The following is a 24,310-nucleotide window of genomic DNA, read 5'->3' on the forward strand; positions in this document are numbered from 1 at the left end:
CTGAAAAATGGTGAAAATTGGGATTATTTGACTGAAAAATACGATTTTTAGGCGGAAAAATTAATAGAATTCCGTTTTTCATATCAATTTCCAAGAAAAACTGCGAATTTCGGCTACAAAACAAAGAAATTCGATAAAAAAATCGCGAAATTAATTCAAAAACATCATTTTTCTCTGTCGTCTACACTCTCTAACGCGTGACGATAGAGCGCACTTGCAACTGAGACGCCACAGGTGGAAAAGTACTCGTGGACAGTGAAACCCCACTTGTTTGTTAGAAAAAAAGTAGGCTACCAGTGAGAATTAATGGGGAAACTGAATTTATTGTTTCATAAATGCCTTTTAAGGGGATTTAGCAAAAATTTTATAATAATTTTTTCAGAAAAACACCAAATACTTGTTTTTTTTTTAATTTTTTAAATGAAAATCCTGAATGGTTTCCTTATTTCCTCCTCTTAAAAAATTGAAAAATGTGTTTAAAAAACCAGCAAAAAAACGTTGAAACACTTAAAACGCTACATGCTCAGTAATCAATTAAATCGCATTCTTACCAAGAAACTGTAGCTAAAACACAATTCAGAATACATTATCACTTTCAAAAAAAAAAATTCTGCAAACATAATTTCTTCAAAATTTCAAAAAGTTAAAGATTATTTTCGGAAAAGTTTGGAATAGCATTCAATGTGTTTAATTTGATGTAACTACACCCGCGACAATGTCCTAACCAACTCCAACCAAATCTTCAAACGCTTAAATCCTCTTCAAAAGCTGAAGTACAAATTTTCCAACACTACAGTAATCATACAGTAAGCCTACAGTACGCCTACAGTACCCCTACAGTACTTTGACTTTATCCCTAACCAACACCTAACCTAAAAAGGCAAAAAATTCAAACTTTCCCAAACTACGCAAATCCTACAATACCTCGCCGTTATATCCCACCAACTCACAACCCAAAAGGTATATACAAACAAAGGTACAACATATATATATATATATATACAACAGGCGCAAAAAAACAAAAATAATAATTATGGAATTCCGGAAATGTTTTGATAGATTTGGATTCTAGATTTTTAAAAAATATTATAGGTGAGTTTTTGGGACAGGAAAGTAAATTTAAGCCGCGCTAGAGAGGTTTTTGTGTCGAATTCAAATTTAATGGGCATATACCTTATTTAAAATCAAAACGGTTCACGGAAATAAGTAATGACTGTTTAAAAACTGCTTATTTTATTGCATTTGTTCAATTTATTAAATTTTCCAATTTCCCTGTTGCCAAAAAAGTCAATAAAATTCAATTTTCAGAACACCAATAAAATTAAATTTCTCATTTAATGGATCTCTGAATGACTTTGTTTTTTAATTTTTGCTTTTTTCGAATATTTTCTTACTCTTTGACTGCAATTTCAGTTCTAAAACTTGTAAAAAAATTTTTAAAAAATATAGGCACTTTCATATCTATATGAATATTCGGTACTTTTTCGATTTCTGCCCCCCAAAATGTTTTTTTCTTCAATTTTTCAATTTAAATTCTCACGTGAATGTTTATTTCAAAACTATTTCAATTTTTAGGCTTAGAAAACAACACTACTAACTATAAGCCTGAAATTACAAAAAAAGTTCACGTTTCATTAATGAATATATCCAAAACATTTTGGGGGGGGGGGGGGGGGGCAGAAATCGGAAAAGTACCGAATATTCTCCTAATCAGTTTAATCAGTCAATGTTGGAAAGGTTTAGTGTCAATAATGGAAATAATGCCTTATCAAGTTGGTATTCTGTTTGATAACTCGGAATCTATATTAGGTGGACCGCCGAGCTATCAGATGTGGTTCAAGCAAGTAGTTCTTCCACTTTATAAATACCAGAAAATAACAAAAATAGTATGATAGCTTGTACGGAATGTTTTTTTTTTAATGCAGATTTTAACCAAAAGCTGTTTCTTTTTCCAAAAGTCCAAAGTACGGGAATATCATATGGATCCCTCCTTTTTATTTTAAAATCCAGAAAATAAGTTCTACATGGCCTATACAAATTATGCGGTAAATTTGGTTAGATTTAGAGGGAGGGGGGTAAGAAGGGAAAAAACTCTTCTCAATAATTCTTTACATTATTGAGACTCACATAAATTTAGATATAATTTAAAAAACGGTGTAATTCGGTAGAGGGTAAATATTTGAGGATGAAGTATTTGAAAAAAACAACTGGGGAATGAGATCGTAGCACGGTTTTAAAAATGAATGGGGAACAATTGGAGACCGTGGGGAAACGAATACATTAGTCCGAGTCGGAGTCGACGACGCGTGCCCTCTTCTTCTTTGGCTGATCCGAACTCGATCCGGAATCGTCCTGCTGCTTGATCACGTCCTGCTGCTTGCGGTATCTGAAAATTGAATTTATTAGACTATTTTCAATTTTTGTGACGTCACAGTGCATTTTGAACGTTTTTTGAGAGACGTGACGTTAGAGAAATTCAAAAAAAAAACGTTTTAAATTACAGAACCGTAATAGCCAAGTGTACAGAGTGACAATTAATTATGGAAACATTTGTTGAGCTTGAGGTCAGACCAAGAAAATCTCGAATTTTAGTGCTTTTAGAGTGAATGGCAGACGCTTAGGATTTTTCCAGAAATTATATTTGGTCATTATGGCCTGTTTTCTGTGATTTAAAGCAAAACAGTTTTCGACTCGAGTCCACCTTATTGCTCTTTATAAATAATTTTTAAACTAACCGCTTTCCTCTTGTGCTGACGACGCCGCTGTCCTCTTCCTCATCGTCTGGTCCAGCATTTTTAGAAGATGCTCTCTTGCTCTTTGCCCACATATGAGATATGACGAAACGGTCAACTGTGTACCTGATTATAATTTAAAATCACTTAATTTTTGATTTGAAGTTTTTTATCAGGCACCTGATTTCGGAGTTACAGGCGAAAACGTGAAAAATTAGGGTTTTTTGAAAATTGGACCAAGCTCACTTCTATCGACTATAACTCAGAAACGTGAGGATGGACAACAATGTAACATACTGATAAAATGTAGCTGAAGATGTGTACATTAATGTTGTAATACATTACTTTTGTATATCTCTCATGGTTTAAAAGTTAGCACCGCTCAAACATAAAAAAGTCAATTTTGCAAGCGTTTTCGGCACTTCCAACCGATGTAGCGCTACCAATAAGCTATGCCTGAGTCTGAAATTTTTCAGTTTTGTTTAACTAACTGTCTAATACCTCTACGCATACAAAGTTTCTGATTTCACCAAGAAATGAAAAAATTCGAAAAAAAAAATTTTTTTTTTCGTCGTCATAGTTCTGAGTTTTAAATAATCTGGAAGTTGACCGACATGGCTGATATTGTTGGGATTGTCATTACTAACAGTCTTCTATACAACCGCAAAATAATATTCAAGAAAAAACCAAAACTAGAAAAAAACGAAAAAACTTATTGAACGACCTAATATAACCAGAAACGTTGCCAGAAACGTTTTAATACAAAAATTGAGACTTTGAAGGCTAACATTTGGATTTTATAAAAATATTTTTGGCAGTATTATCGTAAATATATTTACATAAATAGTAATTTAATTATTTACTGTAAATGTAAAAGAATTGAAGTTTTCGATGTACTAATTGTAACAAAGAAATGAAGTATTTAGCATGCGTTATCAAGTTTAGAAAAAATTGAGAAAAGTTTTTTTGAAAATTAATTTTTCGAATTTTTTTTAAATTCTGAAGCTTTAGAACTATTTATTTGTATCAAAATCTGTTGAAAAATAAAAAAATACCAGCCAATAAGGAATTTTTTCAAATTTTCCTCTGAAACCCCCCAACACAAACTGTAATATCTCACGGAAATATGGCCTAGGCTTAGGCTTAGGCTTAGGCTAAGTATGTAACTTTTAAATTTCAATCCTGCTTCCAGAGGTTCAAGCAAAGCTGGGAAAATACCTTCTTACAGAAACTACTCTGGTAATCTGTTCTAAAATGTTCCCATTTCCCAAAATTGTTTCATTCTCATTATCAGTCCCGAATAAAGTTCACACATGATTATCACCTCCTCGGCAGAGACAGCTCCCCAAAGAGCAACACATTGTGAGCCAGTTGTCGCTCATCCGCACCCGTTGTCATGACCACTATAGATGCGAATTATAAGCCTTTTTCAAATATATATATGCATACATACACCATTATTAGTACTCTAACACATACACACACACACGTGCTCATTGTAAAATATTGATTGAAAATGTTTTCGAGCTTCAATTTTGAAGATCCTCCACCATCTGAAGTACCGAGGAAGGTTCAGAGAAAGGACAGGAGTGTCAGGTATCTTCGGGCGTTGAGCGCCAAGAATCAGGTGAGCTTTGGAGGGGGGATTAGGTGTGAGTTTTAGTAGGATTTAGCAGAGGATATGGTGCAAAAATCTAAAAGTAAGACCTTCCTTCAAGAAGTTACTTTTTCCAGGAACGTACCGCTAATGAACATTCAAGTGTTGATGTTGCAGTCACCCAGGCTTCCTTATCGGTTCCGAGACCTGGAATCTTGCGATTAGTAAGTTTTTTTCCCAGTTTCTCATCTTTCAGAAATCATATCAAACCCCTAACTTCCAGCCTTCCTCCGATCCCGGCGAAGAAGATCCCCAACCATCGACCTCCTCGATTCCCCACCGCCCGTCGAAATGGGCGACAGTCCGCGAGAAGAGCCCCCAGATTATTGGAGGTCACGCGAAGGAGGTCACATTTCAAGAGAGACACCATAAGCTGGACCTGAACAAGTCGAGGTCCACGAGCAAAAATCGAAGAAAAAGCGCTCAAAATGGTGGCGCAGAAGACCCAGGCCAAAAGTCGTTCAGCGACGTGGTAAAGACAGCGATGGTGAGATTCTATTCAAAGTCCTTAGACATAGAACAGGTAGTTTCAGATGCTTCGAACCTGGATCTCAGCCATGGAGCACGACGAGCGGGAGTCGGAACCGGATCGCGACGCAACTACTACCAACGCAGAGATTACTGCGGCAGACGATCGGTCAATTCTGCCGAGTCCGCCGATATTTCAGCAGAGGCAGACGGGATTTACGCAGATAAAGGATATTTTGACGGATAAGTGTCGGTGAGTGGGAAGTTGAATGGCTCATTCCAGGGGTGGGCGGCAAACGATTATTTTCGGCAAACGGCAAATCGGCAAAACGGCAAATTGCCGGAAAAACGGCAAATGCCGAAAAATTTTGGCAAATAGTGGATTTACACATTTTTGGAAATTTCAGAATTACAATTTCAATCGGCAAAATTGTACGCATCCTATAAATGTTCCTACACTTCCGGTGAATTGATATCCGGCAAATTAGCAAACCGGCAAATTTTACACCTCTGTTCATTAATTGACAAAAACATACAAACTTTATCTGAACCTGAACCTATTCTTTGACTGGATTTTCTACTTTGGTAAATTGATTTCGATCCAGGTAGAATTCAGCAGAAGCTGCGGACTGACTTTTAGGCCAATTTACCAGAGCTAATAGAACCAGACTTTGAAGACTGAAGACTTTGAAGGTTATAAAAAAATGTGATGACGAAAAATGCAAAAATGTATTTTTATACATATGTACATTTTTCTCCGTAGAAACAGTGAATATAAATCAATCCATCAAACAGGAATAACCCGATAAGATTGGTCTCGATGGGAATCAATTCAACCAGAGCTAATAGGACCAGACTTTGAAGATCCTTACGGATTCTCTGTCCATTTCCAGAAAACTCTACTACTTCTACGTAACCGAGAACTCCACCTTCTTCTACTACTGGACAGCAATCATCTCCATCGGAATCCTCTATAACATGTTTGCCATGGTGATCTTCATTTTCGATGATGTTCATTTTGGATACTTTAACCAGTGGCTCTACGTGAATCTTTTCTTTGACTTCTGCTTCCTTCTAGATTGTCTAGTGGGGTCTCGAATGAGTAAGGCATATTGAATTTCTACCAAAATTTCTACAAAATACCAAATTCGCTGAATTCTTTCAGCATTTGTGAGCGAGGGTAACGAAGTTAGTCAAACCGACAAGATGTTCAAGAACTACCGACAAAGCCGGCGTTGTAAGCTCGACCTTCTGTGTTTAGCCCCCGCCGACTTTTACTTGTTCATCGATACGAAAGCTTCACTGGTCAGAGCTATTCGGTTGGTTAAAGGTACGATTTTACAGATAGACTCCAGTATATAAGCCTTGGTATTCTAGCATACCGCCTGTACGAGTTTATCATGCTCACCCAGCGGCGTACAGACTTCCCGCATTTCATGAAAATTCTGTTTCTCACCTCTTCCTGTGCCATATTGTTCCATTGGAATGCATGTGTCTACTTCCTCTTCTCCTTATATCAAGGTCTCACAGAAGATGACCCGAATGCTTTTGGATTCTCTTATTATAAAGTTTTCGATCCAAGATTCTCAATTTGTGATGTAAGTGCGTACAGAAAACCTCCTAAAAGTCCCCGAACTTTCAGGCCCTCTACGATCAAGACTGCTATTATCCAGAAGACACAGAAGTCCTGGACATTCGCGACGAGCGTCCTCACTATATGGAGGATATGTACAAGTTTTGGGACAAAAAGTTCAATATTCTCCAAATCGGAAACTTCTCTCGGGAGTACAGTATGACCATCTATTGGTCATCTTTAACAATCACAAAATGTGGACAACAGCCGTGGCCATCGAAGAGCTCGCAGAATTCGCTGGAGATCTTTGACACTTTGATCGGGGTGCTAGTGTTCGCTACGATTATTGGAGGTGAGGGAATAAACAGGTCAAGTGTCTGGCCCCACACAAGGCTATTCTTAAAGGTGGTGTAGTCGATTTTTTTTAAAATGCCTTATTAGACTCATCAAAATTGTCTGAAAACACCGAATTTCATAATGAAACTTCTTGAAAACTTTTCGGAAAAAAGTTATGACGGCTCAAAAAATGGCCTCAAATTTGTTAAAATCGGAAATTTGACCTTGTCAAGCGGCTGGAAACATTTTTTATGAAATCACCACCAAATTTTGGGTATAATAATTGATTATCTTACGTTTTATACTTGATTAAGGTATTTAAAATTCGATGGACGGCGAGATGTTTAATTTTTTTAAACCAAAATTCGCCATCCATCGATTTTTAAATACCTTAATCAAGTATAAAACGCAAGACAATTAATTAAAATACTCAAAATTTGACGGTGATTTAAAAAAAATTAGTTTCCAGCCGCTTGACAAGGTCAAATTTCCGATTTTAACAAATTTCAGGCCATTTTTTGAGCCGTCATAACTTTTTTCCGAAAAGTTTTCAAGAAGTTTCATTATGAAATTCGGTGATTTCCGACAATTTTGAGTCTAATAAGGCAACTTTTAAGGTTTGGGAAAGTAAACGTTCTATAAGTGAGAATGAAGAAATGAATGTCCCATTTCGGTTTGATCTTCGAGAAATGCGGGAGAAAAGGCGCAGACTTTTCAACTGATTCCGCATGGTTAAGACTGTGCTGACACCACATTTCTCTGGGAAAAAATCCCGCATTTTTTGTAGATCAAACCACAATGGGACAACCTGACACCACGTGACGTAGTACAATAACAAAATATGCATAAAATAAAATAATAAAATATAAAATATAAATAAGAAAATGAAACCTTACTTACCCAAGTTGTGACATTGGCAGTAAGGCCAAATTATGGACTTTAGCTAAAAATAGGTCATTTTCTCTAAAACTTACCGCCGTCATAACTTTTTTATTACGAAATTAGGTGGTTTTGAGCAATTTTGGGTATAAAAAAGCACATAATAGCATTTTAGGTAGGAATTCGATATCGTCAGTTAACGATTCTGCCCTTTCATTAATGAATATTTAAGCTTCTCGAAATTTGAGCAGAAAAAGAACTCGGCCACCAATTTTCTTCCTTATCTCAAATAATTGCAGGCGTGGGCAGTGTCGTTACCCAAATGAGTCAAAACGTGAATGATTTCCGCGAGATGATGGATGGAATCAAGTTCTACATGAAATACAGGTCCCCATTTGTTCCTTTTTTTGGCTTATTGTTGTTGTTGTTGCATTTTCTATATATTTTATTACCCTATTCATAAAAAGCCGCAGTAAAAATTGCATTTTCATTCCAGAGGCGTGCAATCAGCTATTCAGGACCGCGTGCTCAATTGCTTTCTATATCTGAATAGCCATAATCAGTTGTATGACGAGGAAGTGAGTATTTGCCGTGTGAATATACGTATTTTTGGGTTGAAGCTTTGTAACTGCTCTACTATTTATAATTTCAAGTCTAAGAGTTACCTGGAAAGGACTTCGAGAAATATTAGCTTTTTCTAGTTTAGCAGCTATACACAATTAAAATTCATTGTAAAAATGTTTGATAACGTTTTGAGAAAGCATATCTTTGAACATCAGAATAATAGACCCTAATATCAAAACTTCCAGGAAATCCTCTCCCTTCTGCCTCCATTCTTCCAAGCGAGAATCGCAGCCAACCTCCACCAGGACACCCTATCCAAAGTGTCCCTGTTCTACAAATGTGACCAGCGTCTGCTACAGGAAGTTGTGATGCTTGTAAAACAACAGGTCTACTCACCAAATGACTATCTATGCCGGAAAAACGAGAAAGCCAAGGAGATGTTCATCGTGAAAAAGGGCCTGCTGGCTGTAATCGATGACGATACCGGAGTCGAACTTGACAGTCTCAAGGAGGGCCACACATTCGGAGAACTCTCAATTGTACAGGTTAAGGGGAACATCCTGGGCGATCGGAGGAGTGTCTCGCTGCGAAGTGTGGGATACTCGGATGTTTACGTGCTTCACCAGGATGATGTGACACGGTTGTTGCAGGAGTATCCAGAGGAGAGAGTTAGACTAATGGAGAATGGTAGGTTTCATATACGTTATAGTAAAGAAAGTAAGAATGTGTGGTTCAGCTCGCCGAATGCTTCACTCAAGAGGTTTGCTCGAGACAAATGAGCTTGGAGAGATGTGTGAAACAGACGATGGACTGGATGATGAAGCAATGGTAAGATTCCGGGGCTCGAGCATCATGCTCCTAGTCTCACAGCCACGGAAAAAGTTGATGACAGTCTCTAATCATAGTTAGACTGTCAAAAACTGGATTCTGATTAACGTTGGATGATTTTTAAAAGCAATTCTAGGGCATATCGTAACATTTTAGAATTTAGAATAGTCCCAGTCGTCCCGAATTTGCCAATAATTTTAAATTCAACTGTAATCTGATCTGACGATCCTTTGCCGGAAACTGATGTCCCAAAATTGAATCTTGGTAATATTATACTACATATTAGACTACATAGAGCAATAATCACGGACTGTGGCTACGGCCCATAATAGTCCATAACCATAACGACTAGATCCATAGTCACGGTCTGTAGTCCGTAGTCCACGATCCATAAGTGCTTTTGTTTCGGCAACCGGCAATTGCCGAAGTTGCCGTACCCGAAAAATTGTTGAAATTAAATTTTTAAGCGTTTTGGAAAAAAGTATGGTCGTTTTTTTTTGTTTACAGTGAAATTATAGCATTTTTCAGGCTCTCTGAATGCTTTTTCTGAGCTTCAAAATGCTTGACATTGATATCGGCAATTGCCGAAGTTGCCGAACCCGAAAAACTTAGGCAACCGGCAATTTTTGGTTGCCGGTTGCCGCACAGTCCTGGTCCATACCTAAAATGGTCCAAGGTCCAAAGCCATGGTCCATAGGTCCACTGGTGCATGAGTCCATGGCCCATAATATTTCATAAACAGACCGGTCCAAAGTCCAAGGTCCACAGTCAATAGGTCGCTCTCTGAGAAGCTGAAGTACCTGACGTTTACAGAAACATAGGGAGTTCAATCTATACAGTACTATATAATCAAGACGCGCCCCTGATTTTTAAATTTTCTTCCAGCTCGAGTTCCTATCCGTCGATGAGCAGCTCAATCGCCTGGAGAACATCATCGACTCTATTGATACCGACCTGGCTAATATGATAACCTCTTTCTCGGTAGGCTCATCCTCTTTCTTCCTGCCAAAACTCGAAACTTTTCAGTACAACTCGGTTGCGTACAAGAAGCGTGTCACCGCGTTGGAAAACATCTTCAACTCGAACAAGAAGCGAATTCGCGGCGATTTGTACAATGGAATTTTGAAGACGGATTACGATGACAGAATGATGTTTTGATGGAGAACCCCTGCTTGCATACACACACACATACATATATGTCACTTTTCTCTTTTTGACGGAGACAGGGAGACACATGTCGCCCGGATTTTTCTGTGATATTCTTTTTGTCTATTTTGTGTACAAATGAACAAGAGCTTGTTTTAGAAGGGAAGAAGTTGGTCAGTAAAAGAAAACCAAAAACCTTTGCACATTACGCTTCACCGGCCATTTCCCCCAGATTTCCTGAGTATGTTGGGGGATTTCAGGGGTTGCAAGTTGTTTTTTTGAGCTAAGGATTTGAGGATAACCCTTTAAAAATATAGTACTTGAACTTTAGTTCAAATTGTTCTAAGTTCTAAGTTTAGAGATTTTGAAGTTTGTACCACCGATCTTGTGCTGAATATATTAAAAACTTCTGAAGATAAATCATGTCAGTGCACCATGACTAGTATCTGACTGTGTATATCTGAGTGCTCTTTTCACCGGTTTGGACACTTTTGACAATAAAATCAGCACTTTATGAATTATTTTCAAGACCGAGAACACCGTGATAGGTCGGAGACCCTAACCTTAGGCTTCGGACTTTTTTCGGCCGTTATTACGGGATTTTGGGCCAGCTTCGGAAAGTCTAATTTTTCCTGATTTTTTTGTCGGTTTTTCTGGATTATAAGGATTTTCTCTTTTTCTCTCTGTTTTCTCCCCCCCCCCCCCTCAGCCTCGCCTGAGCCTGCCTAATATACGACTCTCCGTAAAAATTCGCGTTGATCGGCCAACTGGAACCCTCTCAAAAATCAAAAAAAAAAAACCGGAAAATCCTAAGCCTAAAGCTAAGTATAAGCCTAAGCCTGAGCCTAAGCCTAAGCTTAAACCTAAACCTAAGACTCCAGGTTCTCTATAAGGCAATTATTACAAAGACTCTCTAAACATGGTGCATCAAAAATTGGCAAATCTTGAATATCTCCGTGGGCATCAAAGCTATCAAAATTTTGTAAACTGGCAAAATCTTTGAAAAAAAAACCACAAATTTTGCACTATATTATTACTATATACTATACTATATACTATACTACATAATATACTATACTATACTATACACTATATCACTATACTATATTATACACTATATTATATTACACACTACATTACACTATATTACTATATTAATTGGCAATTTTCGATAGCTCCTATGCTCGCAGAGATATACCCTCAAAAAGGCACTATCTTCCAAACTTGGTACATAACAGACAGTGAAGACCGCAGTATTTAAAACATGGTGCATCGATAATAAACTACTGAACATATCTCTATAAACTCGATGGACCATGACAGAGTTTGGATAGACTATAAGGATTTATCCTCTGGTGTCAATTCTGGGGTCAGTGTTCCAAATAGGGCTTCACCTCTTCGGAGGTCATTTCGTTGCATTTGTAACTCTTCGAGTCTTCGAGAATTCTGATGACCACCACAAACGTCTTTGCTCTTTCTCCGTTTTGGAGGGATGTCTTCCAATAATTCTAAAGCACCAGAATATTGAATGTGCTCTTTCCATCCGGCGCCCCGCAGGAGCACCACCACCACCACAATAAAACTCTTTTTTTCATGAATAAGATATTGATGGTTTCCCTCCTATAGCTGAAGAAGGGAGTCAATACTTTGGTAGGTTTTTGGAAAAGAATCTTCGAAATATTCAAAAAATTTGTCTATAAATTTTTCATATATTTTTTTTAGCTAATCAATCCCCTTCTCATTCAAGCTGCTGATAATCTGATATAATCCTCTCCTCTTGCGTAATTTCATCCTATTTCCGTCATATCATCTTGGCTCATTCACTGTGTTTTAGCCAATTCATAATAAGTTTTTGTGATTGGGTTTTTCTATAGTTTCGTTACACATGCGTCGCGGTCGCGTAGCGGCTCAATGCACACGGGGTTCTGGCCTTTCTCATTGCATTTTCGAAATTTAAATAATTAAAAAAAAACAAAATTTAGTTTTACAACTAAAACGAGCCGCGACGCGACGCGCGACGCGCCGTAAATCTACACAAAATTTTTCCGACCCAAAATGGCCTAGTTTGGCAAACTCTGTCATTTCAATTTATGAGGGAAGCCAGAATTCCGTGTGTGCACTAATAAAAAAATTGGCAAAACTAGGGCACGTTAGACTTCATAGCCAAGTGAATTGTGTCGAATTTTTGAAAATTTGGCCTGGTTTCAAGATCAAACTCATTTTGTAAACGCTTTTGCTATATTTTTTTGAATGTCGCGTAGCGGTTTTTTTATTTGTTGGGAACATATCAATATGGGTGTTAAATCAAACCTGATAAACTCAAAATTTTCTAAAAATGTTAAATGTTCATTCTACAAGCCCTTTCCTATGAGTGTTCATCAGAACGCGCTGCGGTCGCGTAACGGTTTTAGCCAAAATTTGAAAATTATCAAAAATATAGCAATATGGGTGTCAAATCAAAGCTGATAATCTCAGAAACTTGAAAATCGTATCAATTTCGAACTAAAAGTTGTTTCCTTTACAGTTTTCCGTTCATACGTATAATGCGTCGCGGTCGCGTAGCGGTTCTAGCCAAAATTTCAAAATGAACAAAAAAATATAGCAGTATGGGTGTCAAACCAAGGCAAAAAATCTGAGAAAATCAAAAGTTGTTTACTTATTTTAAAATCAAAACCTAATGCAGAACCTTTCTCGCTTTGTTTAAGTTTTCGGTGCGTCGCGGTCGCGTAGCGGTTCTAGAGGTCAAAGGTATCCGAAATATATCAAGATGGGTTTCAAATCAAAGCTAATAATCTCATAATCAGAACTTTGTAAATCGTATTGATTTCAAACCAAATTTTGTTTCCTCTATAATTATTTGTTTTTGCGTAAAATGCGTCGCCGCCGCAAAGCGGTTCTGTCCAAAATTTCAAAATTATCAGAAATTTAGCAACATGGGTGTCAATGCAATGCCGAAAACCTTGCAAATCTGAAATTTTCAGTCAAAAAAACCGAATTCTCCACGCAATCACTGCAACTTTTTCCTCACGAGGGACGAGGAAAAGTGGTTTCTAGGCCATGGCCGAGGGGCCGACAAGTTTCATCGGCCATTTATCTTGCTTTGTTTTCCGCCTGTTTTCTTTCGTTTTTCACCGATTTTTTTCGTTTATTCTTAATAAAACTGATAAATAAATATTTTTTGCAGATGCTAAAACAATTTCCAAGTAAAAAAATTATGCATTCAGTGGGCAAGCAGCGGTGAAAGTGGGCATTGTAATATGATGGATTACGGGAATAAAAAACCTAAACTTTTTCTGAAACATGATACATATGCTGCTTAGATGCTGAAACTACCTGATTTTCATAACGAGACCGCTGAAAAAATTTTGAGGTTTAAAAAATTCAACTTTTTTGGTGAAAAGGTCGAGATTTTCGCACAAAAAGTTTAATTTTGAAAATCGCAAAACTTTTTCAGCGGTCTCGTTATGAAAATCAGGTAATTTCAGCACTTAAGCATCATATGTATCATGTTTCAGAAAAAGTTTAGGTTTTGTATTCCCGTAATCCATCATATTGCATTGACCACTTTCACCGCTGCTTGCCCACTGAATACATATTTTTTTACTTGGAAATCGTTTTGGCATCTGCAAAAAATATTTATTTATCAGTTTTAATAAGAAAAAACGGGAAAAGGCTGTGAAAAACGAAAGAAAACAGGCGGAAAACAAAGCAAGATAAATGGCCGCTGAAACTTGTCGGCCCCTCGGCCATGGCCTAGAAACCACTTTTCCTCGTCCCTCGTGAGGAAAAAGTTGCAGTGGCAATTTCCATCTGGTCCCCCTTTTCTTCATTTCCCCTACACATTCAACAAAAACATCCGTTCCCCCCATGCTTCTTCCAAGGTGTTTTTCAGTCCATTTTCAGCCATGCAAACACAAAAGACAACAGATTTCCACCCAGAATGCTCTGCCCCACCACTTTCATTATTTCTTTTTTCTTGAATTGCGCCCCCCCCCGTGTACCACTACTACTTGAGCTGAAAGACATTTCAATATTATTTTCCCTTCTATTTGTTCTCTCATGTCTCTATCTGCATTGGTAAACATACATTTTACAAGCCCAGTTGAACAAAAAAAAACGTCATATTTGATTTCCAAGGACATTCTGTGAAATTTGAAATTTGAACGTATTTGGTTCCGTTTTTTATTGAAAAATTTTCAAATTTTTTTTTTTGCACAATTTTTTTCCTATTTTTTTGAAAGTTGTACAGTTTTTGTCGGATTTTTTTTAGAATTTCTAAAATATTTCAATGATTTTTTAACGTTTTAGAAGATTGTTTCCCCCCTTGCAGCTATTTTTCGAAATTTTTTTTTGTTTGAACTTTCAGATTTCATAATAATTTTAGGATATCAAAAAAATTCACCAAAAAAAATTTCGTTTTAATTTTCTCTTCATTGTTTCCAAATTTCTGATAAATTTCTGCATTTTTCGTCTAAATTTGGCTAAAAATTTTCTGGTTTTCCGAATTCAAAATTTCTCGTTTTTCGTTTAAAAAAAGTCGATGCACCATGTTTTTGACACGTTGATTCTGAGTGCTCCGAGCTTCCTAGAAAGTTCAAAATTTCGGAAAAAATTCAGAGAAAAACTCAAATTTTTCCTCATAATTTTCATATGTATCAAATTTTTTTCTGCGCCTATACGGGTAAATTTTTAGTAAACTGGGCGTTACCAACCAATCAGAAAAAAAAAACTTGAAAAAAATCTGCTTAGAATTTGAAAAAAAATGAGAATTAAAAAAAAACCTTAAAAGTGAAGTAGCGCTAGTGGGGAACGTGTTAAAAACTACTCCTATAGTATCAAAATGACCGAATATCACAATAAAACGTTTCAAAAAAATTTTGAAATATTTTTATTTACTGTCAAAAAGTGACAATTACTCAGTTTTTGCCACTCATAATTTTTGAAGCCAACCAAAATACATTTTTTTTTAATCCTACATTTTTCATACCGTAATTTTGTTTTAATTACTCCTATTAAAACATTGTAGGTGTCGGGACATTCGACATTTCTTTGGATTTCCACAAAAGCTCATATTTTTCAAAATTGTGGCAATTTGCCAAAACTTTGACCAGAAATTATGAAAAATCTAAAATTCGGTCGTTTTGAATCATTATAAATGTATTTAGACACAATTTCCACTGGCAGAATGTCCCATTACGCTTTGATCTCCAAAAAAATGCGAGATTTTTTAATTTTTTTCGCCCAGAAAAATGTGACGTCAGCACGTTCTTAATCATGAAAAATCAGTTGAAAAGTCTGCGTCACTTTTCCCGCATTTTTTGTAGATCTACGTAGATCAAACCGAATCGGGCTACTCCACCATTAAGAACTCTTGAAAATTACCCAATAATTTATGAGCCCATTGCTTCATGGTTCCCAGAGGAATCCTAAATTTCTAGAAAACCGACTTCTTCCAGGAATCTCATAAGCTCAAGAGACCTATGTACATATGTTGAAAAACTCATATTTTCCTACAAAATTAAACCAAAGCCGGGGAAAAAAGCAAAAGAAAAGAAGGAAAATCTAAATTAGCATGAACTTTAAAACCCGCCGTCCTCTAAGAACTTCAGCAGGCCTGGTCGCACACAAAACTTTTTTAATCATACTGATTTAGGCGATGCACTTTGTTTCTTTTTCCTCGCCTTCAAGGCATATATCGTCTGCGTCTCTTTTTCTCTCCTTCTCTCTCTCTCTCTTTCTTTTCCTATGGCACTGAAACATATGTGAAGACTGCGCCTCTTAATCTCTCCAGGCAACACCAGCTCCGCCTCCCAATACTTTCTCTTTTTCTTTCTCATTTTCCGCGCCCCGCCGAAAAACCATCGCATCGCTCTCTCTCCACAAGTTACACTATCTTTTGATGAGGTGACGAGAGATCACCGAGACGCAGAGAGAGCGTATTGTTAGAGAGATTGGAGAAGCAGACGGAAAATGGGGAGGGGGAAAAGGCTGCCCCATCAACTACAACCACCACTCTGGCACCCCAACTGGTCTCTCTACTCAGTTTTCCCGTCCCTCTTTTGTTTGAAAAATTTTTTTTTAAATTTCTTGAAATCCACACCACCGTTCAGTTTTTTTTTCCAAACCTTCAAATTTCCAATGCCTTTTCTCTGAACTTTTTCAAATCATGTGCCTAGTGTTCAGCGCCCGTATCTCAGCCAATTTTTTAGATATCCAAAAATTTTTAACTGCAAAACTATGGAAAAATATACAATATATATTTTGTTAGTTGACAATTTTTCGACAAAACCAAGGACATAGCATTTCGGTCGATGCACCATGCACTAACCTTTCTACTTTGACAGCCGATATCTGAGTTCATTTTAAAGATATCAAAAAGAGGCCAACTACAAAATTGTAGAAAACTATATAAAAAGTATTTTCTTAGTTGACAATTTTTCAGTTAAACTAAATACAACCGAGATATAAGCAGCCAAAGTTAAAGGTAGCATTTCGCTCGATGCACCATGACTTCCATTCTTACTTTGGTAGTTTATATCTGAGTTCATTTTAAAGATATCAAAAAGTGGTAAACTACACAATTATAAGGAAACATATTATTGATATTTTGGCAGGGAACAATTGTTTAGTAAAACTAAGGATAACAAAGATTTGACGCACCATGGTTTGCATCGTCCTAGGTAATTATTGAGAAACGTGACATTTTGTCCTAATAATTGTACTAAAATATAAAAGTAATAAGTTTAACTTTTCCAAAAAATTTCAAGCAGTACTTGATCATACTTAAATTTATAAATTTATAGCCCACCTTTTGTTTTACCTTTTCTTGATTTATTTCTTGTACATTTTTTATCCGCGTAGTTTTAATCATACTTTAAAAGATATGCTTTGCACTTTAGTTGTACTTTACCTCAAAAGCTCATATCTATATTTTCAATGGTTGTAGAAAAAAAGTTGTTAACTTTCAAAATGTTAATTATTAAATTTTCTATAATATTGCAGTTTAAAATTTGTTGATATCTTCAAAATAAAACGAGATATGAGCTCTTAAAGGAAAGGTGCAAGACATGGTGCATCACAGTTTTGTAGTTACATCTTTTTGACATCATAAAAACTAACCAAGATATGAGCTGCCAAAAGGGAAGTACTAGACATGGTGCATCGACTGAAAATGACTCCCAGCATAACTTTGAAAGCCCAACCCTCTGTTTCCTTTGAGCTTATGAAAATGTTGTTCACTAACAAAATATGTATCTTTCCATTTTCTATAGTTTTGTCGTTGAAACATTTTTGATAGCTTTCAAAATTTAGTTGTTCATGTTTATGGAGCTTGTTCCAGTTTTTAATTAAATTTTTCGCTTTCCTATTAGGTCTCCAAATAAGTTCCGGGTCAAAAATCATAACTTTGTTCGCTGCGTATCGATTTTTATGAAACTTTGGGAATTTATGTTATCAACCATGATCTTTCATTTTGAAATGGTCACAAAATTTTTTGACCACTCGGAGTGCCCTAACTCGAAGCCAATTTTTTCAAGCATTTTTCTGATCTCGCTTCTTTGCAGCTTTGAACTAAGGTTTGTGTGCGGATTTTACTTTGTTTAGAATACATCGTAAGAAATCAACAAAAGTTTGGAAAAAAATCCGTCCAAAAAAATTTTTTTTGGTCGGTCGTCAAAAAAACTTCAAAAAATTTTTTTTTCGAACGTTTTCGATTTTTAGTATAAAAATGATGTAACCAAGTGTAAACCATTTTTACACATAAAATTCATTTTAGTTTGAAATTTGAATCTCAAGAAATATTCAAAAAACTCAAAAATTATCCGAAAAAATTATATTTTCTGTTATCATTTTAGTTTATCAAACTAAACTGATGTGTTTTGTATGTGTAAAAATAGTTTACACTTGGTTACATCATTTTTGTAGAAAAAATCTAGAATTTTCGACAAAAAATTTTTTCGAAGATTTTTGGACGATCAACCAAAAAAAATTTTTTGGACGGATTTTTTTCCAAACTTTTGTCGTTTTCTAATAATGTATTCTAAACAAAGAAAAATCCGCACACAAACATAGATTCAAAGCTGAAAAGAAGCGAGATCAGAAAAATGCCTGAAAAAATTGGCTAAGAGTAAGGACACTTGGGGTGGTCAAAAAATTTTGTGACTATTGTCAAATGAAAGATCATAGTTGATAACATAAAGTCCCAAAGTTTCATAAAAATCGATAGGCAGCGAACAAAGTTATGATTTTTGACCCGGAACTTATTTGGAGACCTAATATTATAAATTGTTTATTTTTTATAATATTTCTATTTTCAGAAAAAATGCGGTGGCACAACTTATTATTATTTCTGATATTCCTCAGATGCTCCACAGGATTAGTATGTCCAATACCAGCAGCCACGCCAGGAGGTAACCCCTCAAATGATAAGAAGCCTACTATTAAATAAGCTTTTGGCAGGTTCGTTACGCAATAAAACATGTCCCGACTTCAAAGCCAATCCGACATTTGTTCATTGCTGTGCTTCAAAACTACCGCCAACCAACACATTGTTGAAAGAAAAACACGGAGTTTATTGCTGTTCGTTGGAGGATTTCGAGAAGGAAAAACAAGACATGGCGAATCAGGAACTCAGGAATTTCTTGAAAGAGTGCGTTTTTTCTTGTTGGTGAAATTTACAAATTCCGGTGGTTTGCCATAAATTTTGGTGTTTAGCCTAAAATCGACAAAAACATTTTAGAACCGCGCGCGGCGCGGTTGAGTCGCTGTTTTGACAGAATTTTCAATATAGACCAAAATTTGCTACGATTGGTGTCATTTGAAAGCTTTCTACTTAAATAATTCAAAAATTTACGTCAGAAACTTGAATATTGAACAAAAAGTTAAGAAAATTAAAAAAAATGTTTTTTTTTTGAAAAATCGCAAAAAATTGTTTCCAAGTTCAATGAATTTCATTTGAATCATATGTTTAATAAACAAACAATTTTTAAAGTTTTCTACCTAAAAACAGTGTTTTAATAACTCCCAGGTTCCGTGCAATTTGTTTTCGACCGCGCGTCGCGGTTGCGTCGCGGTTTCGAGCCAAATTTCACAATTGACCGATATATGCCGATATGGGTGTCATTTGAAAGCTCTTTGTCTGACGTTTTCTAATTCTTACATTAAAAATGCTCAAATTTCCAAACAAATTGGAAAATTTAGGAACTTTTTGAAGTGCTGCCCTCCAAATTCAATTCAACTCATTTACATCATACACATGTTGTTTTAAGCCACTTTGCTTACTCATCAAGTCCAATTTAATGAATTTTGTATCCAAAAAGCTCCCCCCTCCCCACGGAATAATCTCATTAGTCGACACAGCAGTGTGTTTCCAAAAAGTCGGTTTTTTTTTCGGAAAAAAAGACGAAAAAACGAGAGAAAATAGTGGGACCGAGGCACGCAATTTAATTAGCACCACTAAGTCCCCGTGTTGTCCCTGCACCCAGACAAATTTTTTGTGTAAGGGGATATGTCGGTCCAAAATGGCAGTGGAAATTTATGTATTTGGGTAGTTTTAATTAAAAAAATTTAATTCTGAAAGTATTGTTTGGATTTTCCAATTTAGGACGTTAAGAGCTTCAAAATGAGCCCCATAATGATGTATTTCGAGCAAATTCAAGAGTTTACGGTAAAACCGCAACGCGACCGCGACGCGTCCAAAAAAACTCCACAACATTTTTTTTTGAGTTGAAATCGGGCAAGAATTTAAACCTTAAAAACTATTGTTTTGAGTTAAAATTTTAATTTCGACAAAAAAAAATCACAACTGCTTCTTTCTCTAGTTTCGAGGCGGTCGCGTCGCGGTTCTGCTCTGAATTTCAAATTTGAGCAAAATCTATCGAAATTGATTGGGCTTAAATTGAAGGTCTCAAAGCAATTAATTCAAACACTTTGAGTTCTAATTTTAAAATTTCGTAACAGACCACTTTCACCCTGTTTCGGCTCTGATGCGTTGCGGTCGCGTCGCGGTTTTTCTCAGCATTTCAAAATAGGCCCAAAATCTATCGACATTGGGCTTAAATCAAAGCCCCTGACTGGCTCATAGAAATAAAGTTCAATTCTCAATATAGGTCATCTGGCACACCTACACTAAATTTTAGATTCGCCGCGTTGCGGCCGCGTCGCGGTTCTGTTCAGAATTTCAAAAAATTGGGCAAAACCCGTCGAGATTGGGCTTAAATTGATGCGCCTAATTTCATTAGTTTGAAGGTTTCAATTTCAAATGTTTATAAATGTTCCCAAGCACACCTACGCCTTGTTTCCGTTCCGATGCTTCACGGTCGTGTCGCGGTTTTGCTCGAATTTTCAAAATTGAGCAAAACCCGTCGAGATTGGGCTCAAATCAAAGCTCTTTCCTTCCTGATTTCGAAAATCGTACTCCTATTGCAATCGGAAGTAGTAGTATCTCTCAAAATTTCCGAATTCGCTAGGGCTCTCCAAGATTTGATTTGATGAAGAAGTGTGGGGGGGATGGGTTGATGCTCCCAGGAGAGGGCTTCATCTTTTTCTCTCTCACTCACAAATCATAAAAATCACTTTACGAAAAACGTGATGTCTTTTTGCGTTTTTTCTCACCAATTCTGTGCACTCTCTCTCCCTACTCATCCTTCCGCCCAAGAGAGAGAGAGACGGGAAAAGCCGCTGAAAGAAAAGAAATCAGATTTTGTGAGAAGACAGAAATGTTGTGCTCTTTCGACACGTCCCAATGGGACTTCTTGGGCCTTCACACAAAATAGATTCTTTGAAATTTCTTTTTCAAAAAAAAAAAACGAAAAACTTCATCCTTACTCACGAAATGTTTTGGAGAGGGATTTCATGAAGAAACTGAAACATGTCTCTAAAAAACTTAAAATTTATAAAACCGTTTCAGCCGGAAAGCGGCAAGTTTTGTATTTCAACCTTGCGGCGCGGTCGCGTCGCGGTTCTTCCCTGAATTTTTTCTGAAGTGTAATTACCATTCTAATAGCATCCACATAATCTAGGTTTCTCAGAATTTTGAGTTCTCACCCGTGCGGTGCGGTCGCGTCGCGGCTCATTGGCCGAAATGGAGCAAAAATGTCTCAAAATTTGGCAAATATTCACGTATTCGAGTTAATATTATTGTTTAAACCAATTTTCAGAATTTCGGATTTTACGACCTGTTTTTCAACATCCATATCAGCTAGACTTCTCAAAAACGTAGACTAAAGGCCGCGCGTTGCGGTTGCGTCGCGGTTTTTTGAAACAAATATTTTTGGTTAAAAATCACAGACTTACTTAGATTAGAATCTAAAACTTGAAGAATTAGGCTTTCATATCTTCTATGCGACACCCATATCAGCTAGAATTTCCGCACGTGGTGCCAGGCTGTCCCATTACGGTTTGATCTACAAAAAATGCGGGAATTTTTCGCCCGTAAAGGTAAAAGGAACTCTGCGTCTCTTCTCTCGCATTTTTTGTAGATCTACGTAGATCAAACCGAAATGAGACATTCTGACACCACGTGTTTCCGCAAAATTCAAAATTATCAACCGCGCGTTGCGGTCGCGTCGCGGTTTTGGGAATTTGTTCAAAATTGAGCTAAACATACCGATATGGGTGTCATTTTAAAACCATAGTGCCACTTATTCATATAACACCAATAACGGCTAAATTCTACAAAAAATCGTTTTCGAAGCTGCGCGTTGCGGCCGCGTCGCGGTTTCCTTACAAATTTCAGATTTGAGCAAAACTTATCAATATGGGTGTCATTTCAAAGCTACCAATCTCAAAAATTCAAATTTCACCTTCAAAAAACAAAATTCCAATTCTTTCCCCCAATTTTAGCAAAATTCCTCAACCCAATTACACACATAATTTTTTTCAAAACTCATATGTCAGACACAAGATATGAGAGATCATAATATGTATACATATATTGAAAGGCGAGCAACCGGAAAATAAGTAGCATGAGGAGAAAGTGTTAGAGAGAGTACAAATAATGGAGAGGCCGAGGATAACTTCCTGTTATGACCCCCCGGGTTCTTGTGTTGGGAGCAAGACTTCTTTTACTAATTCCTTGGAAAAAATGGAGAAGTTTTGGGATATAAGGGAGATTTTTTCAAATAATAATTGGGAATGTACAACAAAATTTCAAAAATTTAGAGAAAACTAATAGTAAGCAATTTTTCAGAAATGCATATCAATTTATGCTCAAAACTATAATTTTTGAATATTTTAGCTTAAGAGCTTTCATTTAACACCCATCTCGATATATTTTGCTTGATTTTGAAAATTACACGACCGCAACGCGACGCGACCGCAACGCGCCTAGCCTAAATTTGCTCCAATCTCTCTGAAACTCAACTTTTTGAAAACTCGAACACGTGAAGCAATATATAACTTTATTTTGAATTGATTTATCACTTTTCTTATTAGTGTCTTGAAAAAACCGCGACGCGACCGCCTCGCACAGCTGAAAATCATAATAAAGCTAACATAGGAAATATGGGGCTCATTTTGAAGCTGAAAACCACAGAAACCTAATAAAAGTGCTGAAAACTCATGAAATTCATAATTGAAATATTTTCAGCTACCTGGCACTAATCATCTTTGGCTCAGTACTTGTCATTTCTCTACTGGTAATTGTGACAGCAATAGTTTGCAAAAAGATTCCCGGGTGTCCAATGTATCAGAGTATTCATAGTAAGTTCTTTCTTTTTCACGGAAAGTTTGAAATTTCCACCAATTTCAGTGATAACTCGATCGAATGAGTCACCATCTGCGCTCTACCGTCCGGTAGATCAAATTCCGCCAAAAATGTACGAGGCACCGCCTCCCTACGAGTGTTTTGTACCCCCGCCGGTGGTTGCCACGTCATCAACGGATAATAACGAATGGAATTGCATACTGGAAAATGAGGTATGTGGGAGGAGTTTTGATTTTGGCGCCAAAAATTATACATTTAAAAAATTATTAAAATTTCAAAAATTGGATTCGAGAAATATAAATTAAAAATTTTTAAATTTGGCGCCGAAAATTAAAAATGCGAAATTTATTTGAATTCAACGCAAAAATCATAAAGAAAATTTTGAAATTGCACTAAAAGTTTAAAAAATCTCGAAATTTTTTAAATTGGTGCCAAAATGTAGGAACTTAAAATTTTGAATTCAAAGTCAAAATTTAAAACTTTGAAAATTTGGAACTTGGCTCCAAAAAGTGATTTTTCAATTTGGTGCCAAAACTTATTAATTTTACAAATTTCAAATTTGGCGCGAAATTCGAAAATTTTTGAATTCTTACATTTTGCCGCCAAGTAAAATAAAATTCGTTTGTGCCAATTTTCAGATTTTGAATTTTATAATTTTGTCGGTTTTTTCAAAAATTTCGAGTATATAGTTTTTGGCGCCGAAAATTCAAAAATTTTCCATTTGGCGGTAAAAATTTCAAATTTCGCACGGAAATAGTTACAAATAAAAAAAAATCAATATTTTCAGGTAAACGGATCCCGTAGGACACCTCCTCAAATCTCCTAATCTTCCTTTTTTTTTCTAAAAAATTATAAAAAAAATCCTCTCTTCAAATTTAACGGGTCTTGACACGAAGTACTCTCACATTTTAGCATGTTTTTTTTAATGTAAGATATTGAATTCCCCGCCCCCCGGATCATTTGCTCAATTTCTTCTATGAATTTATTGATTTTTTTTCAATCACCCGGCTTCTTCAATTTTTCTGTATTTTTGTGATTTTTTTCGAATTTTTTGGTTAAAAATTCATCATTATTCGGTGCTTTTTCTCATGTGCTTCTTTCAAAATTCTTCCATGTTTGTTGGAATATATGGAATTTTTATGTAAAAATCTTCGATCTCTGCGCTTTTTGCTTCAATAAAAAAATTTAATACCGCGGAAACATTCGTTTGAAGAAAATTTCTTAATTAAGAAAAAGTTCAATTATCACCTTTTCCAGCAAGTTTCCAGCTTGAAATTTTTTATTTATTTAATTATTCAATCATTTCTCATAGTGAGACTTATTATTGATTTATGCTTTCATTTTGTCAAAGTGCGTCCATTTTGTATATATATATATTTTTTTTTTTTTTATGTTGCACAATATTTTCAGGTTAAACAAATATT

General features: G+C 36.1%; 3 protein-coding genes and 1 non-coding gene across 6 annotated transcripts; 3 read left to right on the plus strand and 1 right to left on the minus strand.

Moving 5' to 3' along the window:
• Nucleotides 1–1,953: 1,953 nt before the first annotated feature.
• On the minus strand, nucleotides 1,954–4,078 carry Y76B12C.9 (NUP50 domain-containing protein). Its single transcript, NM_001383049.2, has 2 exons — nucleotides 2,736–4,078; nucleotides 1,954–2,386 (listed from the first exon to the last, which is right to left on the minus strand). The coding sequence occupies exons 1-2, from the start codon at nucleotides 2,825–2,827 to the stop codon at nucleotides 2,281–2,283; spliced, it is 198 nt and encodes a 65-aa protein (NP_001370808.1). The 5' UTR covers nucleotides 2,828–4,078; the 3' UTR covers nucleotides 1,954–2,280.
• Nucleotides 4,079–4,194: 116 nt separating this feature from the next.
• On the plus strand, nucleotides 4,195–10,553 carry cng-2 (Cyclic nucleotide-binding domain-containing protein; the record flags this gene model as incomplete). Of its 2 annotated transcripts, NM_001356909.3 has the most annotated exons (14): nucleotides 4,195–4,359; nucleotides 4,467–4,553; nucleotides 4,613–4,876; nucleotides 4,923–5,110; nucleotides 5,751–5,959; nucleotides 6,023–6,187; nucleotides 6,235–6,455; nucleotides 6,500–6,782; nucleotides 7,945–8,032; nucleotides 8,142–8,223; nucleotides 8,455–8,896; nucleotides 8,946–9,037; nucleotides 9,923–10,018; nucleotides 10,064–10,553. In NM_001356909.3, 14 exons carry the CDS (start codon nucleotides 4,249–4,251, stop codon nucleotides 10,193–10,195), a joined length of 2,460 nt encoding a protein of 819 aa, NP_001343690.1. The 2 variants fall into 2 exon arrangements, with proteins under 2 accessions (NP_001343690.1, NP_001294580.1); NM_001307651.3 differs by lacking the exons at nucleotides 4,195–4,359; nucleotides 4,467–4,553; nucleotides 4,613–4,876; ... (5 more) ...; nucleotides 7,945–8,032; nucleotides 8,142–8,223 and having other exon boundaries at nucleotides 8,578–8,896; nucleotides 10,064–10,195.
• A 1,129-nt stretch (nucleotides 10,554–11,682) lies between these two features.
• Nucleotides 11,683–11,800, plus strand: Y76B12C.10. Its single transcript, NR_052948.1, has one exon. It is a non-coding gene; the product is annotated as an Unclassified non-coding RNA Y76B12C.10 (non-coding RNA).
• A 6,698-nt stretch (nucleotides 11,801–18,498) lies between these two features.
• On the plus strand, nucleotides 18,499–24,083 carry R05C11.4 (the record flags this gene model as incomplete). Of its 2 annotated transcripts, NM_001038337.3 has the most annotated exons (5): nucleotides 18,499–18,591; nucleotides 18,641–18,830; nucleotides 22,770–22,882; nucleotides 22,932–23,098; nucleotides 23,674–24,083. In NM_001038337.3, 5 exons carry the CDS (start codon nucleotides 18,504–18,506, stop codon nucleotides 23,710–23,712), a joined length of 597 nt encoding a protein of 198 aa, NP_001033426.1. The 2 variants fall into 2 exon arrangements, with proteins under 2 accessions (NP_001033426.1, NP_001368231.1); NM_001380081.1 differs by lacking the exons at nucleotides 18,499–18,591; nucleotides 18,641–18,830 and having other exon boundaries at nucleotides 22,864–22,882; nucleotides 23,674–23,712.
• Nucleotides 24,084–24,310: the final 227 nt, after the last annotated feature.

This window comes from Caenorhabditis elegans, chromosome IV, assembly GCF_000002985.6.
Source record: "Caenorhabditis elegans chromosome IV".
Lineage (NCBI taxonomy): Eukaryota > Metazoa > Nematoda > Chromadorea > Rhabditida > Rhabditidae > Caenorhabditis > Caenorhabditis elegans.

Coding starts and splice junctions, on each gene's coding strand:
- Y76B12C.9 (NM_001383049.2), bottom strand. CDS start 2,827: ATGTGGGCAAAGAGCAAGAGAGCATCTTCTAAAAATGCTGGACCAGAC. Junction 2,387..2,735: donor GTCAGCACAAGAGGAAAGCG/GTTAGTTTAAAA, acceptor TTCAATTTTCAG/ATACCGCAAGCAGCAGGACG.